General features: G+C 36.8%; 1 protein-coding gene across 2 annotated transcripts in view; it reads right to left on the bottom strand.

The window, feature by feature from the left end:
• Window positions 1–21,819, bottom strand: part of MTTP (microsomal triglyceride transfer protein) — a 53,852-nt gene that overhangs the window by 13,594 nt on the left and 18,439 nt on the right. For both annotated transcript variants that reach the window (XM_027116972.1, XM_027116971.1), the window contains 9 exons: window positions 17,577–17,684; window positions 16,251–16,367; window positions 15,825–15,964; window positions 13,929–14,079; window positions 11,626–11,783; window positions 8,467–8,635; window positions 7,465–7,572; window positions 2,771–2,983; window positions 420–631 (listed from right to left, as the gene is read on the bottom strand). In XM_027116972.1, the coding sequence (XP_026972773.1) occupies window positions 420–631; window positions 2,771–2,983; window positions 7,465–7,572; window positions 8,467–8,635; window positions 11,626–11,783; window positions 13,929–14,079; window positions 15,825–15,964; window positions 16,251–16,367; window positions 17,577–17,684 (1,376 nt within the window). The remainder of the gene's footprint in view (window positions 1–419; window positions 632–2,770; window positions 2,984–7,464; window positions 7,573–8,466; window positions 8,636–11,625; window positions 11,784–13,928; window positions 14,080–15,824; window positions 15,965–16,250; window positions 16,368–17,576; window positions 17,685–21,819) is intronic.

Here is a 21,819-nt window from a genome sequence, read left to right as displayed (position 1 = left end):
GTTTTAAACTCAAATGGTAAATTCATTTAACCTGTGATAAATGAGGCTTCAAAGATTCCTAACATTTGGAAAGTTAAGATGAAAGACCATTTGGTGGGAACCTACCTCATTTTATGATGCTAGTTATAAAAATAGTCCTACTGAAAATACAGTTGGATTTTAAAACATTGCTAACATTTGGCAATATGATGTTACCAGACCGAACGGGAGACCTAGAGTAAAAAAATCATACCCAGAGTTCCAAATCACAGTGCCAAAGTGAAGTTGTTTAATCTGGCCCTCCAAATAGATTTGGCAAACTCTCTGGTTTTATGCAACATAACCCAGCATAAAGACCACAACATTATTATTAGCCACACATGTACCACATCAATATACAAATAAGCTTGGATAAGCAGAGACGGGGCACTGCTTCATACCTTGCAGGCGTTTCAAAACGTAGGATGTCTTGGACAATGGCGAGCATGTATTTATTCATTTCTTTGGGAAGCTCCCCAATAGAGAGGAGGATGTTTTTTACTTCCATGTAGGATGGATTGTTATTTAAAATGATGGCAGCTGCAGTAGTGCGCACAGTCTTTTCATGAACTTTATGATTCTGGTGGTATATCCTGTTCATAGTCTTCTTCACCTGTTCGTAAGATGTTCAAGCTTAGTTAGTGCGCATCTAGATTTTTAAAATTGATATCGGGCAGGAAGAGTTAACGCTCATAAAATAGACATGTATTCCAATATTTCCCATATTCTTTTGCAATTATGTTGGGGTCATAGTTCTGGCTAATGGACCATGAACGGAATCACTGCGGGTAACTTCTGGGCCAACGCAGTTAAGAGCTGGTGTATCTTATTCCTCTCTCTCTTCTACTACGGTAGTGAGCTCAGGGCCACATTTTCTTTTACCTACTTTAGCCATAGAGTGGATGAGAAGCTGAGATTTTTGAGTCTTGTTTGTTATTGCAGCATATCATGGTATTCCCTAACAACCACAGAATTTTCAAAGACACTACTGCCACATGGCAAAGGGGCTCTGGAGAGAGATGGCTATATGAACTTACATTTCCTTACAATGAGGTACCTCAGAATTTTCCCTTCTTCTTTTTAATTAATAGACTTTTTATTTTTTAGAGCAATTTTAGGTTCACAGCAAAATTAAGCTTAAAGTGTAGAATTCCTATATACCTCGTGCTCCACATGCCTCCCCTCTCCCCCCAACATACAACCTCCTCCTGTATAACATCCTGCATCTCAGTGGTACATTTGTTACATTTGATGAATCTATATTGATACATCATTATCACCTAAAGTCCATAAGTCATATCAGAGGATTTTCTTCTTTCAACAAAACATTAACACAAAAGAAAATTTGCCAAAATAATTACATTCTGCGGCAACAAATAATTTCATTGGTCACTAGCATTGCCTAACAATATGCAGTGCTTGGGGTTCTGTACTAGGCATTTATAAATATTTCTTTCAGTTCTACTTTCCTCTGTCTTTTTCTATCTCCCGCAAATGTTGAGCTTTGTTGTCAGGTATATAGGAATTAAGAATCACCTAAGCAAAAACAACTAGGAAGGGACAGAGCCAGAATCCATATGTTGGTCTGTCTATGTCAAAAACTCATGACCCTAATTACCACACTTTGCAGCTTATCAACTGTGATACAAAACATAGTTGCAAACCGGGAACATCATTCTCAACAGGCAGTTTATCTTACACTTTATAAACATTCTCTGCCCTAAAAAAAAGTATAGCTGGGATGGCTTCCTGAAAATGCAGCTGTAGGAACCAACATGGTAGTACTTAAGCCAGGTTATTCCAGTGTCAAAAAATTTAAGAGCATCTTAAAACTTGTGGAAGTAAAGATATTTCAGAAAAGAATGTTTCTTTTTTTTTATTATCATTTGGAGTACTTTATTGAATTTTGATATTAATTTTAAGAAGACCACTTGACAATAAGAATTCATCCTGGGGAAGATATTTTGAAATCATATTTAACAGGGAATTGCTGAAGGAACTGGCATTGGTACCCAAAAGGAGAGAGGACTTTGCCTCTATTCGAATACTTGTAGAATTCTCCTGCCAGAGGGGAAGCCAAACTAAGACAAATAAGTGTTAGTCACGGGAAGGAAGATATCACCTTGATATGAGCAAAAAAATCGGACAGTGTGAGTTGTCCAATAATGAAGAAGTCTTGTGAAATATTGAACTTCTAGTCACCAGAAACATTCAAGTACAGGCTGCATAACCATATTGCAGAGATGTTTTCCCTAACTTTTCATGTATCAGTCATTCTGGACTTATTTCTTTTCCTGGAATATTCCACCCTCTTTCCCATTTGTGGGTCTTCACCCATATGCTTCCCCTGCTTGAAAGACTCCCACTTCTTTCTCGTATTCTATCCAACACACATATCCTTTCTTCTGCCTGACCGTTTCTCATCTTTTAGCTTTAGATTCAACTCCCCTTGCTTTATCTTCCTTTCACATTCTTGACTTCCTATATCTTAGCATTATCTATTACCTTTGGTGATAAAACAAGAGAATGTGCTTCAATATTTATGCTTCAGGATATAGGACATTATCTATTCAAAATGTGAGGCTGCTTCAGAAGAGCCTTAAATCCAATTTAAGGGTTATTTCTAACAGGAAAGAGAGATTGTTAGTTTGGAAAAAAAAATAGGGTGACTTCAGAGAAGTTTGCATCTGACTTGTGATTAGGCATGCTTTTTTCCTTTTGTGAATGTTGCAAACATTCTTGGAGAATTTACCTCATCAGTTATGAAAGGGGCATCATATCTCTGGAGAGTGGTGGTGGCGAGGTGGCTGATAGACCCCTCTCCTGTCTCCGCGTACTTCAGAAGGAGTGGGATGCCTTCCGGAAGCCGGGCATTCTTCAGAGCCAGCAGGTACATCATTTTGTCCTCCTTTTTTTCTGCTTTTTCAAGTCCTCCCAAGATTAACTTCTTGGCTTCTACCACTCCCTAAAGAATCACATTCTACATCAGACATATGCATAACCATATATTAAACAAAGCTTGGGTAAGATCAGCTTCTCTCTTGTGTCCAGGATAACAGCCTAAGGTTTTAGAAAGTTTTACACTGGTTGCCTGACTGAGGCACACAATGAAAATGAACAAGTAAAGCTTGATAAAGGTGGTGTTGTTTTTTTTTAAAAATACATACATTAACATATTAAGAAGCAATGAGTATAATTAATAATGGGCATATTTACTTTTAAACACATTCTGAATGCATAAAGTCATTTTTAAAATTCCCTTGTGATCGATTATTCCTAAAACTGCCCATTCACTGAAATTCTAAAATAATGGTTAGATGGTGCCTAAATGGTGGCACACACCTTTTCCTTAGTAACAACTTCGGTGAAAGCACTTAGCACTCAACTGTAAGGTCTTGTTCTAAATGTTTAAAAAGTGCTTGTTTCCACTTGATTCCAAATTTGATTAATGCTGACATACTGTTCAAAAAACATCCCTTGAATGCCTTTTATGTAGCATGTACTTTGCTAGGTACTTTTCAAACATATTCTTTAATCAGAAAAGGCCTTTTAGTTTTCTGGCCTAGAAACTATGAACTAGCAAGTTAACAGTTTAATGGAAAAACAAATTAGAAATAGGGACATCTAGGTTCTTATTTTACCTTTGCTGCTACGTATGTTTTAGGGGCTTCAGTATCATCTGTAAAGTAAAGGTTCCTAAGATCTAATTCATCTATAGGATTTATAAACTCTGAAACCAGGCTGCAGGTACACACACACGTGCACACACACACACGCACACACACACACACCATGGGAGAGATGGGGGTAGGGAAGATATAAAAGGCCCCCAAAGAGAATGAAGATGCTAAACTTCAAATGTAATTAAAGAAATACCATTTCTCAACTACCAGATTGATCTTTAAAAATACAAAAGTTTGACAACATACATTGTTATTGAGCCTACAGGGAAATAGGCATTCAGGTGGAAGCATAAAATGCTACAATTCCCATGGAAGATAATTTGGCAAAATCTAACAAATCTGCATTTTGATCCAATACCCTGGCCCTGAAGCTATATCTCCAAAATTAAGAGAAAGTGTGCCTAAGATTATTCATTTAAGCATTATTTGTAATAGTAAAAATAGTGGAAAGCACCTAATGACCATACATGGGAGAATAAACTGTTGTGCCTCAGTTTAACACACAATAGAGTACTAGGCAGTTGTAAAAGGAAGGAGGAAGATCTCTGTGAACCAGTATGGGGTGATTTCCAAGGTATGTTGTTACGTGGAAAAAAGAAGATGCAAGAGAGTGTATATAAGGCTATATTTTGTGCAAGAAAAAAGAAATAAAATGTGTATGTACATCTGCTTACTGTTGCAAAAAGAAACAGAAAGGAGAACCTAAAACTAATGATACTGCTTACATAGAAAAGGTAGGTGAGAATGGGTGGAAGAGTAGGAAAGGGAATGAGACCTCTTTGAGAATACTTTTCAAATAAAGTCCTGACTTTTGAATCATGTTACTATTCCATATGTTCAAGAAATAAAATGAAGTCAACAAGGATGAAAGGTGGCTAAAATTGATTTCAAACAGAAGCAAATGAGTAATAACATAACTAAACAGAAGAGAATAAAAAAGAATTAATCCAAACAATGTTTGAACATAGTCCTCTGACTGTATACCTTTGGTGAAATATATTCTAAGGTCAAAAAGACTGTGATGAAGTCTTGAACTTTATTTAAGTCAGTTTGGTTTTTGTAATGACATTGGTGTAACAATTCCAAAATTATTTTGTACATGTTTTAGGATTGAGCAAATGAATCAGGATATTAATGTTCTTGAGAACCAGGGTTCTCACTGTGGGAGAAGGAAGGTATAATTACAGAATGACGGAAGGAGAGGAAGAACCCTGTAGAACTGGAGGTAGCAGTATGAACTAGCAATTTAATAAATGTAAATATATGTATTTTGTCCATTATAAGAGCCTAGATGCAATGGCACTCGAATAATAAGAAGTAAAAGTCTTTAGGAGTAAAATGTCAGATGCATGCAACTTACTCTCAAAGGGTTCAACCAAAATAATATAAAATGAAATAAAACAGAATGAGGTAATGCAAATATGATAATACGTTAACAATTGGCAAATCCAGATGAAGCAGGTATACAAATATTAATGGAATTGTGCTATTCTTACAACTTTTCCATAGGTTTGAATTTTTTCAAATATAAATTTGGTGAAAAAAGAAATTAGGATACAGGGAGATCAAAATGTAAGGAAAAACAAATAGAAAAAAGAAATAGAGGTTTAGTACTCATTGTGACCTGTGTAGCTGCCATTTAGACTGTCATAGGGCAGTAGCCTTCATGCCAGTAAATGCTGAACAACTATAGCACTCGATAGCTTCGCAGGTACCTTTTGCACAGTAAGGTATTGTGGATTGTGTGCCCAGCAGATGCCTTAAATGTGTATTTAGAATACATCGTTTTCTTTCTATCCAGATGTCTTTGATATGGGCAAAAGATAGATGAGTATTCCACAGCAGAAAGTTGAAAAGAAAATCTGAACATTTGCTATGGTCCATTTGGTAGCCAAGTCTCATTATCTTCAAAGATGCATTTTTTTAAAAGTTGCTCAAAAACATTAACAAAACTGAATGACAGTGATGGATAGTTTACAGCTAGACTCATAAGGTAACTTTAAAGATGTGATAACTAGGCTGTCCCATTATCAGAAGAACTTTAAATGTAATCCTTTGTTTTGTTTCCTTCTCACCCTATATGCCTCCCTTGGGTAATCCCATTGTCTCCTAAGGTTTCAGTCACTCTCTATTCCTGGTCCTAACTCCTTTTCTGAGCTACAGATGGATGTGGCCATCTCCCTATTGGGCAACTCAACCTGGTGTCCCAAAGGATTCAAACATAGCCAAAACATAGCCAAATTAATAGCTCTACCCTCCTCCCACCCCCAAACCAGGTTCTATATAAATTTTGCTTAAGTGGTTCACATCACCATACATCTAGTATCCTAACCTGGAAGCTTAACAGTCACCTGGATTCTCACCTCTTTCTCATTCCCCACATCCCATCAGTCACTAAATACTATCGATTCTATCTCCGAAAGGGCTCTTGAATCTGTCTCCTTCTCTTACCGTACAGCACCTACGTTAATTCAGACCTTTATTAATTCGTGCCCAGGTTGTTGCAAACATTTCTGATCAGATCGTACTGGCCCTAATGCAGCTGACACCCAGTCTATATACCATTTTGCTTCTTCCTAGGTTAAAAAAATCGGCGTGTGTCATTCACCACCTAAAAACCACATTATTCTCCTTTTTCTCTACAGAATGAAGTCGAGACTCCTTAGCTTGCCATTAATAGAGATCCAGCCTACCTCTCTTCTCTCTTCCCTTCTTTCCTTCATCAGCACTCCCACCTATCTGCCCCACAAACATACATATTTTTTGCTCTAGCCCCACAGAATTTCTCACTGTTCTCAAGCACACAAGGCTCATTTTGAGTTTGGGCTTTTTTATACATTATTGTATCTCTCCTAGAACATCCTTTATTCCACAAAACTCTCTCTTCACCTAAAAACCTCTTCTAGGCTAAGCTATTTGATATTATCAGTTTGGTGACAGCCTCCCCAGCACTCCCAAGCAGAATAGTTTGGTGCATCTTCTGTAGTATTGGCAGAGCACTCTTTTTTTTTTTTTTTTAATTTATTTTTGTCTGTGTTGGGGGTTTGTTGCTGTGTGTAGGCTTTCTCTAGCTGCGGCTAGTGGGGGTTACTCTTCATTGCGGTGCTTCTCATTGCAGTGGCTTCTCTTGTTGCGGAGCACAGGCTCTAGGCACGTGGGCCTCAGTAGTTGTGGCACACGGGCTCAGTAGTTGTGGCACACGGGCTCAGTAGTTGTGGCTTGCAGGCTCTAGAGCGCAGGCTCAGTAGTTGTGGCGCATGGGCCTAGTTGCTCTGGGGCATGTGGGATCTTCCCCGACCACGGCTCGAACCCATGTCCCCTGCATTGGCAGGCAGATTCTTAACCACTGCACCACCAGGGAAGCCCCAGAGCACTCTTTTTATATTTCAATATTATTATTTATCTGTTTGCATTTGATAAACAGACTAGGAGTTCTTTGAGGATGGTAGAATGTTTTATGTATCTTTATATTAAGGCATTAGCATAATGCCTAGCACAGAGTAAACACTCATTAAATACTACTGAATGGATGTTTTTATATGTGAGTTTTGTGTTTAGCCAAGATATTTGATATATGATTGCTGAAGTAAACCAGCCAACTCCAATAATTATGGAAATTGAAAAATATAAGAAGTCATAGTCCTTTGATGTCATAAAAACCATACAAATTTGATTTCTGCCCCAATGGTGGGCAGCACGGTAAATGTTAAATAGATTGGTCCGGAACTATAGATACAATAAATGAGATTGGATTTGCACTTACTTTGAGTTTGCAGCCTTCATTCTGACACAGCTTCCTGACAAGGGCCCCAATGATGATCATAACGGATTCTCTGATGTCATTGCTTGCAAAGGAACCTTTGAACTTACTCTATTAGCCAAACAAGGATAAAATAGGTTACCGAAACATTTAAACATTTCCAAGGGATATTTTAAGTAAAGAAACAAAGTAGCCAAAGTCTGAGGAAATTGTTTTTATGTTCCTAGGTTGCAAACTCTGAATTTTGCTTTGGGGACACTTACAAATTCACTGTCTAGCTTTGGGTTGAAAAGTCTTAGAGTTCTTTCAGGTATTTTTAACATGGGTCTGTGAAGTCCTGAGAGGTTTATGGACTGGGCTCATTGGGTCAGTGAATCCAAAAATTGATCTGTAAAATTTTATGTGTGGGTAATTTTATGTATGGGTATCAGATTTTTCAAACAAACCCATTTTCTAAAAAGATTATGAACTATTCCCCTAAATCATAAGTGAATAAGTGCACTTTTTGTTTTTAAACCTTGGATCCAAGAGAACTCTAGCTTTTGCTTCCAATATAATTTTTAATATCAGAAGAATTATATCTTATATATATATATATATATAACATGTATAAGATTATACATTATACAATGTACTGTACATCAAATACCATGAAGATTTTTGAAGTCAAAACAAATCTTTTAAAATCAAATTTTGAAGCATAATCAAAACTTCTCCCCTCTGAAATTTTGTCCTATGTTACATTATGTGATAGGTGAACACAATCTTTAAATTTCCATAAAGTATAGTTTAAGTTATTTAGAGGAATTACAAAGAAGACACTATGTGAAATAATCTACTGTACAGGTAATGATTAACAGAAAGAAAATAGTCCAAAGGAATTTGAATATGACTAATCAGAAGGCTGTATTTCAGCCTGTATTCTGATGCTAGCAAATTTAATTACTGCCTAGATTCCTAAGAGCAGCCCAGAGCCTTTATTTTTGCAGTTTCCATTTGACTTACAACGAGGGCTCTCAGGAGTTCTTCATCAGGATGGGAGGCAAATCCACAGGCATAGAGAAACCTCTCCTGGAGGATAATGCTACTGTCACTTTTGAAATCCAAAAAGTCCAAAATAGCATCTAATGAGTCTGGGGTCTGAGCAGAGGTGACAGCATCCACCAGCTGGGGTCTACAAAAAAGGCATGGTCATGGATATCAATGTTTAGGGTGCTTAAGAAATTATTTTGAATCGCTACCATTCATAGACCCCATTGGTTTACATTTCCTAAAGAAGTGAAAATTTTTTTATTTAAACAAAAGAAAAATGAATGACTTTCACCAAAGACCCTTCCCCCTTTTATTTGAAATCTCTCCCTTAACTCCCTTCTTTCTCCTCAATGTATAATCAGAATATACAAATTAATTTTACTGTATTAGCCTAAGCCAAATATAATTTGGAGATTTATAAATAAAATCATATAAATAATATTATAAATTAGGTTCAAACTTTTCTGTATGGGTCATATATAAAAGCTATGGTCCCCCAAATCAATTCTTTCTCTAATTAGCTTTGCAAATATATACATTTCTCAAATACATAACTTAACTAGGGCAGTATTATTTAATGGAAAGGTGGGGCATTCTTTAAACTTTCATTTATATCCAAGAGAGACGTTTTTGCTCATTTTTTAAAAAATAAAAAGCACCATGGTATAGTTCAAGTTCAACCACAATGATTAGTTGTGAGCAGAGCAAAACTCCTGCAGGAAAGTGCTAGTTACATATTCTACTCATCAAGAATCTTTTGTTGGCTGAGTCTTGGGATGGTAAAATTTCGGAAACTAGTTGCCATACTAATGAACATATTAGGTATGTATTGATATATATTTTATTCCACATTCACACCATACATGTATTTAATATGTTATACTTTTTAAGAAAGATATTCTTGCACTATACCATTTTGATCCTAACAAAAAGCCTAGTGAATGAAGCAAACTGAGAGAGACGTAATACTTATTAAGTGTCTATTATTGCACTAGGAATTTTAGGTGTGCAACCTCTTTTTGCTTTAACTTCTTCATCCATAACATGGGGCTAAAAACAGTAGTTATTTTAGGATTGTTGAGAGGATTAAATTACATGATCTATGTAAAACACTTAGAATAGTGCTTGGCACATTGTAAATGTTCAATAAATATATGCTGGTTTTAATACCATCACCTCACTGAACATCTCTATCAGTTTAATACTAATATTCTCCCTTATATATAAAGAAACAGAGATATCCAGTCATTTGTTCAAGGTCCCATAGCTGGTAAAAATATAGCTAGGATTGGAACTCAGGTTTTTCTGACTGGAGTACACGGTCTTTAATTACAGTGTTCCCTAAAGTGTTTTTCATGCAATACTAGTCCTACCAAATGCTTTAAGAAAAGGGATTTTCAAAGTCGTGTAAGTTTGGAACATGTTTAAGGAAACTTATACATAATATTATCAGATTAAAGATGCTGGATATTTCTGTAGCAGAGAACTGTTTAACTTGGTTTTTCCCAGTGTTTTTCAAACTCAGTTGCTCACAGAAGCCTTTCTTCTTGGCATACTTGTTAATATTGTATAAGTTATAAGATACACATAATAAAAACTTCGGGAAATGTTACATTCCACCACCCTGACTTTCACTATCCTACAATAAATAGAAGGAATTATTCTCTGTATTTTACAGATGTTGAAAGTGAGGCTCAGGGAAGCTAAATGTAAATGACCTACTTAAAGGTTGTATGTTGTTGGAAGTCAGAATTTAAAACTAGGTCTTCTGATATTAGCGCATCCTAGTATCTTTTCTACCGTACTACGTTACGTGTGTGTTACCTATGATATGGTACAATATTGCGTAAATAACCTGATTTAGAAACTACATCATGCAATCATACAAATTATTGCCACCTTAAAATTTTTAGGATACAAATAGGCTAAGGCTTAGTGTAATCTCCGTTCTAAATAGCTAATTTTTGCACTATTCTTGTCATATTTTTGCTTTTGATAAAAAGATAAGTCACTCTAAAATATATTTTTCCTAAGTTCTATGATTAAGACAGAGTCTGAGAATTTATGATTTTGCATATATTTAACTTCTGGTTTAAATATTTATTTTTGAAGATAGTACCCAGCTAACTTTTGGTTTGTCATATGGAATTCATATCAATTTTTTTAGTGTCCTCAAGATGAGTAAATAACAAATACAATCTAGAATAAACAGACTTCTCAGAAAAAAAACTAAATTCTCTTATTCTTGGGTAATTGAGTCCCTTGAACTCAGTGACTACTGCTGCTCTGTGTGTGTGTGTGTGTATGTGTGTGTGTGTGTGTACATGCGCGTGTGTAACTTGGCCACTTTCTACTTTTTATTATCTTAATGGCTAGTTTCCACTGTTTGTCAAATTAATTGAGCCATGTTCTATATCATCAGTTAAGATAATTAGTGTCATATGGTTGAATTTGTAGTTACAGACAAATTTTATATTACAAGACCAAAACACTTTTACTTAGAAAGTGTATTTGTATTTACAAAGTAAATTTGGTAATTAAGTCAACTCTCTTTACAATGCATGTCAAATAAAGCATTCTCTCATCAAATATTCAAATAATGTACATATTTCTTTTCTCTGGATTCTTTTGGCTGTTTACCTCAGTACTCAATTTTCTTTTTAAAACACGGCTTCAATGGGGATGATCACATAAAAATGAAAGCACATTTTCAACTGAAAAAATCATATTCGTTTTTTGTTTTTATAATCAACTCTGAAATCTTTTCGAGTGTAAATGAATAGCTAGGGAACACAATTTCACAACAGTGAGGCAGCACATGCACTGTGGTGTCACAATGAAGCCCTGCCGCCCCCCCCATCTATGTACCAATCCAGACCTGATGTAAACTCATGAATACTCAAAAAACAATGTTCACTCTGAGTCACTACTGAAAACTTGTTATTGCATGTCTGGTCAATTAACCACTGCATTACTGCACTGAGGTATAACTGTTCAATGAAAACACAAAACAACAAAACAATTGATTGGAAGGTGAGGCAGTTGGTTAAAAAGAGATCTTACTTGCTTAATAAACAATAACCCAGTAATGCTTTCCCACAGACAACCCCACACAATGTTCAGGGCACTTACAGTACTTCCTTGTTTTCAGCCTTTAGGATTTGGAGGATCTCTTCTTTCTTTGCAGTCCTGAGGTGCTTAATAAAGGTCAGGAAGCTTCTGACAGCCTCAGCCTTGGAGAGGTTGTCAGGCTGCAGGTGTTTTCTGATGGACTGCCAGTGCTCCGAGAGCTGTAAAACATGGCCACAGGCCCATACCACATTCATAATTCTGAACATCCACACTTACAAAGGATGTTCTTTCCAGACATAAACTTTCCTTTGTATCTGACAAGCCAAAGAAGCTTTTTGTGTCTTACCTCAATGTATCTGATCGCCCCCTGTCCATACCACACTCCTGTGGCTCTCAGAGGCTAACCCAGAGGCCTGCTGACTCTGTGTACAATTCCCCTGTAGGAGGACTGTCTTTGTCTATTAGCACTTAGCTCAAAGGACCTCAAGCTTCTGGGCATATGGGTCATTCCATGGTTACAACAAGGGAATTCTATCTGAGGCCAGACTTTGACCACCATAGTGAAATGATGCCAAAATTTCATTAACAACAGGATATTCTGGAGGGGAAAAAAATCAGAACTGCTGAAGAATTGTATCAGGTTTCTTATGCAGTGGAACCTTACTGAAAACCAGTTTCTGTAATAATTTGAGCTCCCTATTCTCTTTATTTTACTGCTGTATGAGATGCAAACAATAGTAAATAGTTTGCAAACAATAGTAAAACATGTTGCTGGGGTCTGAACTGTTCATTTCATATATCCGTGTTAAGTAGAGTATTATTTAGATAAAGGTAATTCTCACATACACCATCATTATGCTACTGTGGTTTTAAAAATAGTAAATAGTTCTAATTAATGACATCCTTTGGCTTAGAAATAAGCTAAAAACATTTTTCGTAGTTTACCACTTTTCCCCAGTTGTAAAAAAATGTATTAAATCTCATCAGTGACCTCTAACTCTGAATAATGTCCATGCTGCCAGTTTTTAAATTACTCATTCCTTCCAATAAGCAACAGATATACATTTTTCTCTTTTTTCAAGTCCCTTTTGGTTACCTAATCTTAAGAGGATATTCCAAAACAAAATTCCAGTTGTACTTAGCTAAAGATTTACTGGGTCACTTCTGAGGGCAGAGAGCATATCAATGTGAAGTCAGATTTGTTTTTTTCTTTAAAGGGTTGCACTGGTGACATTATACTGAAGTTGGAAAACAAATTCCTCAAAGACATAAACCTTTCCCATAATAATGAAGAAATAGTTATGAAAAATCTTAGATGGCTCATAATGTCAGATAACTGTGGGGGGAGAAATTAATAGCGTAAGAAAAGATGATTAGTTTCATTAGTCAACTTTCTAAATAATTTCCATCTCATATGACATTAGAAAATTACACCAGAACATGAGATGATTTATGGAAGAAAAACAAAAGAAAAAACCAAGTGTGAGAACAATTACTTTTTTTGTCTCATTTTGTTTTTCCCTTAATTCAATTTTGGTATATTTGAGAAACTAGCAAGGAATTAGTGCCTCACACTTTAAGCAAATTATGGTATTAGTGCTTGATGTGTCTACTTTTCTCAACACTAATAATAGCCAAGGGTAGAGCATCTTCTGGTAGATACAAACAGAGCCTGAAGCCAAGGGTTTGCTCTCCTGACAAGACGTGAAGTATTAGGAAATGCTGGAACCCAGAGTCATATCTGTGGCCATACATCACAAATGATTCATGCAATAAATGAAATTTCTCTTTGCTGGATTACAAATGTTACGAGATGATCTACACTTTGCCTTGGGGATGTGCTATCTCATTTCTGGCTATAACTGTAGGGGAGGTTGGGGCATGGTAAATCAGTGTTCCCAATTTAGGCAAAGAGTTTGGTATCCTTTTTTAGTCCTCACAGCGATCCTCAGAACACTGAGGTCAGTAAAACGTTTCACCTGTGGACATATTACTACCAAATGGCAGAACTTTCAGGATTCAGACCGCTGTCTGTGCTCTTGATGCCATGCTTCCCCTTAACTTCATGAGGTCCTTATTCCCACTGCATTCTAAGTGCTGCTCTGAGGAAGCTCTCCTTAAGTCATAACATTTTTTATTTGAAATGAGTGGATGGTAATCATTGGTTAATTATTGTTGTATTATGCATCACCTTGGGTGCATATTATTAGGCTACTGCCATTATAACTCAGTGGTGGCTGGTAGTTCTTTGTAAACTTTCTTTACAAATTAACTGAAGCTTCCATTGGAGACAAAAGGAAAACAGAACTTTAAGCCATGATTATTCCATGATTTGGCCACACAACGCAGCTGCTCACACTTACAGAAGGGCATCCTTTGCACTCGCTCTCAAAGACCTGGCCCACAATGGGAATGGCCGTGTATTTCGAATCAATTGCTTTAATGATGGCAGCAACCTGCTTCCCAGCCATCAGTCTTGGGCCTGCTTCTGTTGTCTTCAGCTCTAATTTCTGCCTGCATAACCAAGGAAGAGAAATGTCACATTAGCAGCATTCTTTTGAGTGAACAAGCTACTAATTGTCATTCTTTTGGCAAACAAGATACTAATTTATTCAAATTCTGTAAGGCCATGTCTTTCAAACAGTGATATCTCCAGCAGTAACAGAAACCTCAAGACAATTATGAAATTTTTCTGGAGCAACAATTTTACTCAAAGATTCGAAAATTTAAGTCTGGAGTGTAAAGATACTATGACAAGAGACTATAGGAAAGAAAATTTGCCTGGATATGTGATGTTACCTCTTTTGGATTTAGCCCAGCTCTCTGAAAATGATGTCTTCAGTACAACCACGTTTCACTTATTAACTAAGACAATTAGGAAATCTTGTTTTCCAAAACTGGCCTCAATAATATTTTTATCTGATATGCTCTTTCAGAAGCTTGCCTCTCTCCCTTTAAGAGGTGGAATCTACATCCCTCTCCTTGAACACGGGCAGGACTCTGTGACTGCCCCGACTCACAGAGAACAGTAGAAGTTTCAATATGTGGCTTGTAAGGCTAAGTCATAAAAGGGAATTCAGCTTTCATCTGGCATGCTAGCAGCACATACCTCGAGAGAATCGAGCTGCCATGTAAGAAGTCCGGCTACCCAAACCTGCCATGTTGAGAGGCCACGTGGAAATAAACAGAGATGTATAAGGTGCCTCAGTAGTTTGAGTCTCCCAGCCCGGACACCAGATAGGTGAGGGAGCAGCCTTTGAACCATCTCTGGTCAGTGACTGTCTGCAACTGTACAACAGACACCAAGAGAGGCATGCCTAGCAGGACCAAGGCAAGTGCCAGGATTATGAGTGAGAATAATAAAGCGATTGTTGTTTTTTTATACCACTAAGTTTGGAGTGGTGTGTTATAGAGCAATGGAAACCTGATAAACCTAAGTAATTAAAAATATTAAGTTTATATGAAAATATATGAAAACAATATGGATATAGTACAAAGTAGAACACAAGGTTCTAATCCAGAGGAGACTTCAATAAAATTTCAAGCATTTATGGTTTGAAGCATTTCTCCCAAGATTTTGCAACCATGTACCTCTGACATTAGGGCTACTTCAGAAAAAACATTTGAGAAACAATGACATAAGATAAAACTAACATTTAATGCTAGAGATGTTCTTCTGAATTAAAATTTGAAAATAATACATACTCTTAGATTTGAAATTCTAGTTCTTTAGCCTGTGAGAACTATTCTGACCAGAGAAATTTTCTCCAATTGAAATAATAGGCTCGAATATGTAAGTACTATAAATCACATCAAAAATTCTGTCACATCACTTCAGTATGGAACTTTTCTGTGCTTATTAACAACAATAACAAAAAATAATCTTGAGGCGAGAACTCACAAATGCCACCATTTTTTAATGCTTAACATTAAAATCATTTGACAGAGAAATTAGAAAATAAATGAGAATGAATCAAGTAGTTTACCTTTTCAAAATTTAAATTCTATTCAATTAACAATTTATTTTTAATGAAATTCTATTTAAAAACATTAAGTATTTATTACATGCCATATATTACTGTAGATAATATGAAAAATAAAGATGAACAGACATAATCACTGTTTTAAAAGAACTCAGTCAAAATGAGGAAGCACTACACATACATGTGCGTGTATATACACACATATATTTTTTTAAACCAAGTATAATAACATATCAAAGAACAGTAAAGAAAACTTAAATTCTAACATTATCTTACTTTGATAATATTTTGCCTGCAATTGTTTGTAGAAAATTCAGCCTCAAAGCATGTATCTCTTCTGCGAGCACAGCTACAACAAAGCTGTCTTCTATCTTATAGGTAGTGACAGATGTGCCTTTCGAAGTGACACCCAAGACCTAAATAAATAAATATATGTGGTTGTAACAAGTAATTAGCTTTTTATCTTTGAATCAAGCCAAATAGTGAATTATCTTTTCATCTTCACAAGAACTTCCCCGTCACCCAAACCTACAATATATTAAGATAAACCTATTCATTTGATATTATACAAAATTAATACCCTAAACTAAAAATTATAAATGTTCCCAAATTATATTGTTACCTTATTCACCTATTATTTTAAAATAATCTCTACAAAAGGTAATTACTTGGTTGCCTCAAAGAAAGTGATAGCAAGCATACCGGATTTAGGGCTGTAAATCCAGAACTCTCTGATTTGCATGAATCCAAGGCCTTGATTTTGATCACCTTATCTTGATGAGCCTGGTAGGTCACTTTACAATCTCCAGAGATATCTACCTAAAAAGAAAAGCAAAAATACAATGTTTGGGATTCTCACATGGACCATTTGAATTCCAGTGGGAAGTGGCTTGAAAATTGGGGTTCTAATATGTCATGGGGGACTGACTTTCTGCCCAGGCTGACAAGCTAGGAAGGCAGAAGAATTCAGTGTTTCCTGCAGCGTGTGGATTCTTTTCCATTCCCTTTGTTTGAGTCTTATGAGTGCCTTCATATTGCCCCAGGAATAATAAAGGATTTCCTACTTCTCTCTAATGTCTAATAGGAACTGGACAAATGGCCTGGTCATAATCAAAACCTCTCGTAAGTGGGTAATTATGTGGCAAGGGGAACTGACTTTTAATGCTGTATGTAGGCTGTGTGTATGTGTGCATGTGCGCATGCGTATGCTCACATGCTTTGATGAGCTGAGTATGATTCGAAATCCTTAAAAACCTGTGGGATTAATTCAACTCATTATAAGTCACATCAACAGTTTGAATGTAGGCAAATGTATCTCAGTACAGACTCAGTTTAGCATCTCTGAGTCTTCCCTCTGGCCTCTACAAGTACCAACCCCAGTCTTCATTCTAGAAAGCTAACCAGCATTCCCTTGGCCCAGCCTTGCCATCAGATTTTCTCACCCACTGATGGACTGGCTGAATTCAGACAAGAAAACTTGGACTCAGCTTTGCTTTTGACTCCAAGTATGGTACTGAAGGAGTCACTCAACTTCCCTAGTTCAACCTCGGTTTCTTCATCTATAAAATGAAGAGGGTTTGTATAGACCAGTGGTTCCTCCAACTGACAATGCATCTACATTAGCCGAGAAACTGTTAAAATACAGATGCTAACCTACTTAATCAGAATCTCTGCAGTGAATCCAGGGAATCTATATTTTTAATAAGCTCCCCGTGGGATAGTGATGCACGGTGATACCACTGGAATATTCTCCAAGGTTTTTTGCATCTCTATCATTCCGTCATTCTATAGGTCTCTTTAGTATGACTTATTCTAATTCCCTCTACCTTGTATTCAAATACAAATTGGGGTAAACGGCAATTCGTTTTGTATGTAAATGAGATAACCACCCAAGTCATCTTTTCTAAGCATTACCATAGCAGTAACTTTTTTTTTGACTGAATTTCTGCAGATAGAAACCCATATAAACAATTTTGGTAACTTTATTGACAAATACGTTTCTGGATCCTTAATAATATTAGTAAGTACCTCATTGGTAGTTCCAGAGCTTAACTGCATCTGAAATAGACTAGCCAGGCCTCTCTTGAGATTTTCTATGGCTATTGGTTCATTTTGATAGGAGTAGAACTCTTTGACCTAGGCAAAAAAAAAGGACAAACATAAATAGAGCAAAAATGCATCATTTACCAGATTTGGTTAAATAAATAGCAGGGAAGATTAGATTCTCACCTCCTATCAATTCTGGGAGAAAGAGATCTGTTAGTCCAAAGCTGGGACTTCTTTTTTTTGTGAAAAGAAGCTATTTACATTTCTAAGAAGCTAGACTGTCCAAATACGACATTTCAGGAGACTTTTAATGAAGGCTCTAAATATGATGAGCGTAACATAGGGAAGGAAAGAGAGCACCGATACAGGGTGGGATTTCTGTGAAAACAAGGATTGCCCAAGGAAGAGCAATCAGGAACATTCTCTTCAAACATGTCAATGTATTCTCTACCTGTGATTCTGCTTGAAACAAAAACTAACCAAGGTTTAAAATAACATCAAAGAAATAGATTCTTGGAAGAGAATGGCAATCCCCATGCTTGAGACTCCTGAGGCAGCACAGCCTCTAAAGGCTGTGATACGGGCCCACACGTGGCCAAAATGCCCATGGTCAAAATCCCACAGGATTGGGCTTCCCTGGTGGCGCAGTGGTTGAGAGTACGCCTGCCAATGCAGGCGACGCAGGTTCGTGCCCCAGTCCGGGAAGATCCCACATGCCACGGAGCGGCTGGGCCCGTGAGCCATGGCCGCTGAGCCTGCGCGTCCAGAGCCTGTGCTCCGCAATGGGAGAGGCCACAGCAGTGAGAGGCCCGCGTACCGCAAAAAAATAAAAAAATTAAAAAAAAAAGATTCCACAGGATTGATGTTCTGCCCTCCATAGCATTCATGTTGGCCTTGGGTATAAGGAGACATACAAGGTTGGAAGACTTGAGGTTTAGGGTGCTAACACTGCATGGCCTGCCCCACGCGCTGCTTTGAGTTTCTCTTCAGAAGGTGGGAAAAAGAGGTTGGAATGAGGAAGGTGAGTGTGATTTGGCTGCACTAGTAAATGGCTTATCTTAGCTTTGTTTCATCCTTGAGATTTATAGGCACAGAGGTAATAACGATGTCTCATACCATTTTGAACATTGAGCTCATGTTTAGGAAACAAGGATAAAAATACAAAGCATTTTCTGGAAAGTAGGCTGTCATTTTTTACTCTGCTTTGACTTCAAACATGTCACATGATTTAGAAATGGAGAGGTTGGACATAGCTTCCCTGTAAAAATTCCCAAGGTCTATGATAATTATAGCTGGCATTTCTACCAGAAATATCCTGAATGCCTTCCTATTTCTCTTTAAAACGAACCATGACTTCTCAAGTAAAACTGAAAGCTCAGTCATTATGCAATAAATTCAATTAATACCAATCTGAACAATTTAGTGTACATGAAAACTCCCTCATCCCTTAGAAGAAGAAAATACTTTGCCTGAATTATCCTAACAAGTGCCTCAAGTTTTCTAGTTTTATTTTCTACATATACTCTGCCTAGTGATAGATTTATTAGGTACTTTATCTGGCAAACAATTTTAGTCATTACAGTGGATGAACCTATAAATGTTGGAATTGTGTTTGTCCAGCTTAAAAAGGAACTGGAATAGTGATCTCAGTGTCTGAAAATCCATGGCATCATATTCTCAAACAAATCACTGGCAATTTCTCAGAACCAAGGCTGAGTTTCTGATGTTCTATTTTGTAAATTAGGTCTTCTTTCCTTTTAGGAATTATAGTGTAAATTTCTTTTCAAATATTTGGGAGTATGGAATCTGCAAATATCAGGACTAGTAGAGCTTTACAACTGGATCGCTTGAGCCCATACACAGTCAGAAGGGCTTACTGGTAGCAATATGCACATGCCTAAGGCATGTGACTTTTTTGGTCTGAGCCTTAAATACTTCAGAAAGTGAGAGGAGCCATTAAGTGGGAAAAATGCTTGTACTATCATCAGTATCCTCACTTTGCTTCCAAGCTACAAAATATGCCTGAACTATTTATAAAGTTTCACCTAAAATTTCAGGAAACCCAGGTCTCAAATTTAATCTTTAGACTATGCATAAGGTTAAATGCTCTCCTGTTACTCCTACTTCTTTTGATCTTGACTGCTAGATACCTAAGAAAATGGTATGCTGAATTTTTTCCTGGAAGGCTGAGCAACGTAAACTGTGAGACAGAAAAAATTGTTTTCGTTCCTTCTATTAGCTTTTATTGTTTCCCTAGAACTAGAAAAGTGGACAAGTCTCTTTTTCCTTTGTCTGCCTGCTACATTTGGGGCCTAAATTCTCTTCCTTTAGTGCAGAGCAATGAGATCCAAAGTGAAGACAGCACTGGTATCCATATTAGCTAAATGTCAAAACTGTTAGAATCGAGTAGGGTTTTGATAATTCAGAAAATAATAATAAAATATCAGAACTTGGAAGTTTAATCCACACGGCTGACACAACAATAATCTTAAATTCATTATTTCACAACAGGAACTAAGTAAGTTTTATTATATTCAGGCCATAAAGCTGATTACTTCATTCTGTTCTGAAATGAGCTCTGAACATCCAACAGCACAGGACTCTTATCTAAATTCACAGTCTCCCAAACTGCCAGAGACCGGCAGCATCGTAGACTAGTCACAAACTAAGAGTTGAACCCAAGGAAACTAAACATAGAGGGAGAAGGGTGGGTTGTGGGAAAGGAGACTCAGTGCCTCTTCTGGGATAATTTTGAGGGCCAATCTCCCCTTGGAATCAGTAGGGATTATACATTTCTTTTCCTTAGGAAAAAATTACTTCTATACATTCCCTTAATTTACACATTCGTTAAGAATAAGAGAAAGCGAATTTTCATTAACTGGTCAAAGAGCAAAAATAAACAAAAAGGATCTCAGCAAACAGAGATTAGTCATTTTATCTGGTCTACTTAGCAGAAGCTATGTCTCTTTCATATGTATCTAAGACAGAGCATAGCTAAGAAATGGTACATTGGAAAACAGACAAGTGAAGAAATATATAAAGAATTAGAAGGTTTCCAAGGTGCCACATATCCTTTGGAGGTTCCGTGTGTGTACAGGAGCCACACTGCCAGATTCAGAGAGCAAATCAATGTCTAGGAACAACACAAAATAAGGGACAGACTCGGCAGCCACATGATTAATGTAATCAATACTGAGCAAAAACCAGAAACAGAAGTCTGGTAATATTCTAGTTAATTGGATTAGCATTCAACACTGTAACTTGAGGCATCTTTTGCATGTCAGTCTTAACCAGAAAACTGTCATATTTCTGACTTCATCTATGATTTGTAGATAAAATTAGAGTCATACCCAAACATTTAAGTAGGGGAGATAAGTAGGCATGGAAAAAAAATATGTGCAATAAATATGCATGTAAGTATTTCCATGAGATATCTTTTACAATGTAAATGTGGGAGCTTAAAACAGGGGGCTCTGGGAGGACAAAAATACATGCTGATGAGTATCCTTGAAATCACAGAAATTTCTTAAATTGAGCCTGGGATAGAAAATACTCTTTGAGAAAACAGCAGTACAGTCTTCCCTTTCATAATTTCTCTCATAGTAAAATGAAGTGATAGTTTAAATAATGATCTTTCTGACAGTGATGTGGCTAAAAGAGTCCAGGTGGCTTCTTAGTCTCCAGGGTCATGTTTTTTCCAACAAGTACTTTATTGTGTAATGGAAAGATATCACAATGTACTTTGACCTGTAGCTACAGTAAATCATCACAAGTAATAGCTCCTGTAGAAATGGCATGTTGGAGTCACTGAAATAATGATGTGGCAGCTCCATCCCAGCCTTTGAACAGGGAGGGCACTGAGTGCTTTTGTATGTGTAACAAAAGACTTTGTACTCAACCGCTACCCAAGGGGCTATAAAATAATTGGTTTGTCGTTAAGATTATAAATGCAATTAATAGTTTATAAATCAAGTATCTTGCCACATTGGAAGCCAGAGGTGAAAATAACAGTGCTTCATGTTGTTAATATAGTGGTGCCATATGAAAATCAAGTGAGTTAATAGATACAGTGAAGAATAAAAAGAAGACTACAAGGCAGCCAGACATTTTTTTTTCCCCAAGTACATTCCAGCTCGAAAAGACAGTAAAATATAGAGGTTTCCAGCACAGAAACCTGTTTTAAATCCCAGCTCCACCACTTGCCAGTTGTGTGACCTTAGGCAAG

The sequence above is a fragment of the Aethalodelphis obliquidens genome, unplaced genomic scaffold (genome assembly GCF_003676395.1).
Source record: "Aethalodelphis obliquidens isolate GAN/ISIS:26980383/991018 unplaced genomic scaffold, ASM367639v1 scaffold17, whole genome shotgun sequence".
NCBI lineage: Eukaryota > Metazoa > Chordata > Mammalia > Artiodactyla > Delphinidae > Aethalodelphis > Aethalodelphis obliquidens.
This window is presented reverse-complemented; position numbering and strand designations above follow the sequence as displayed.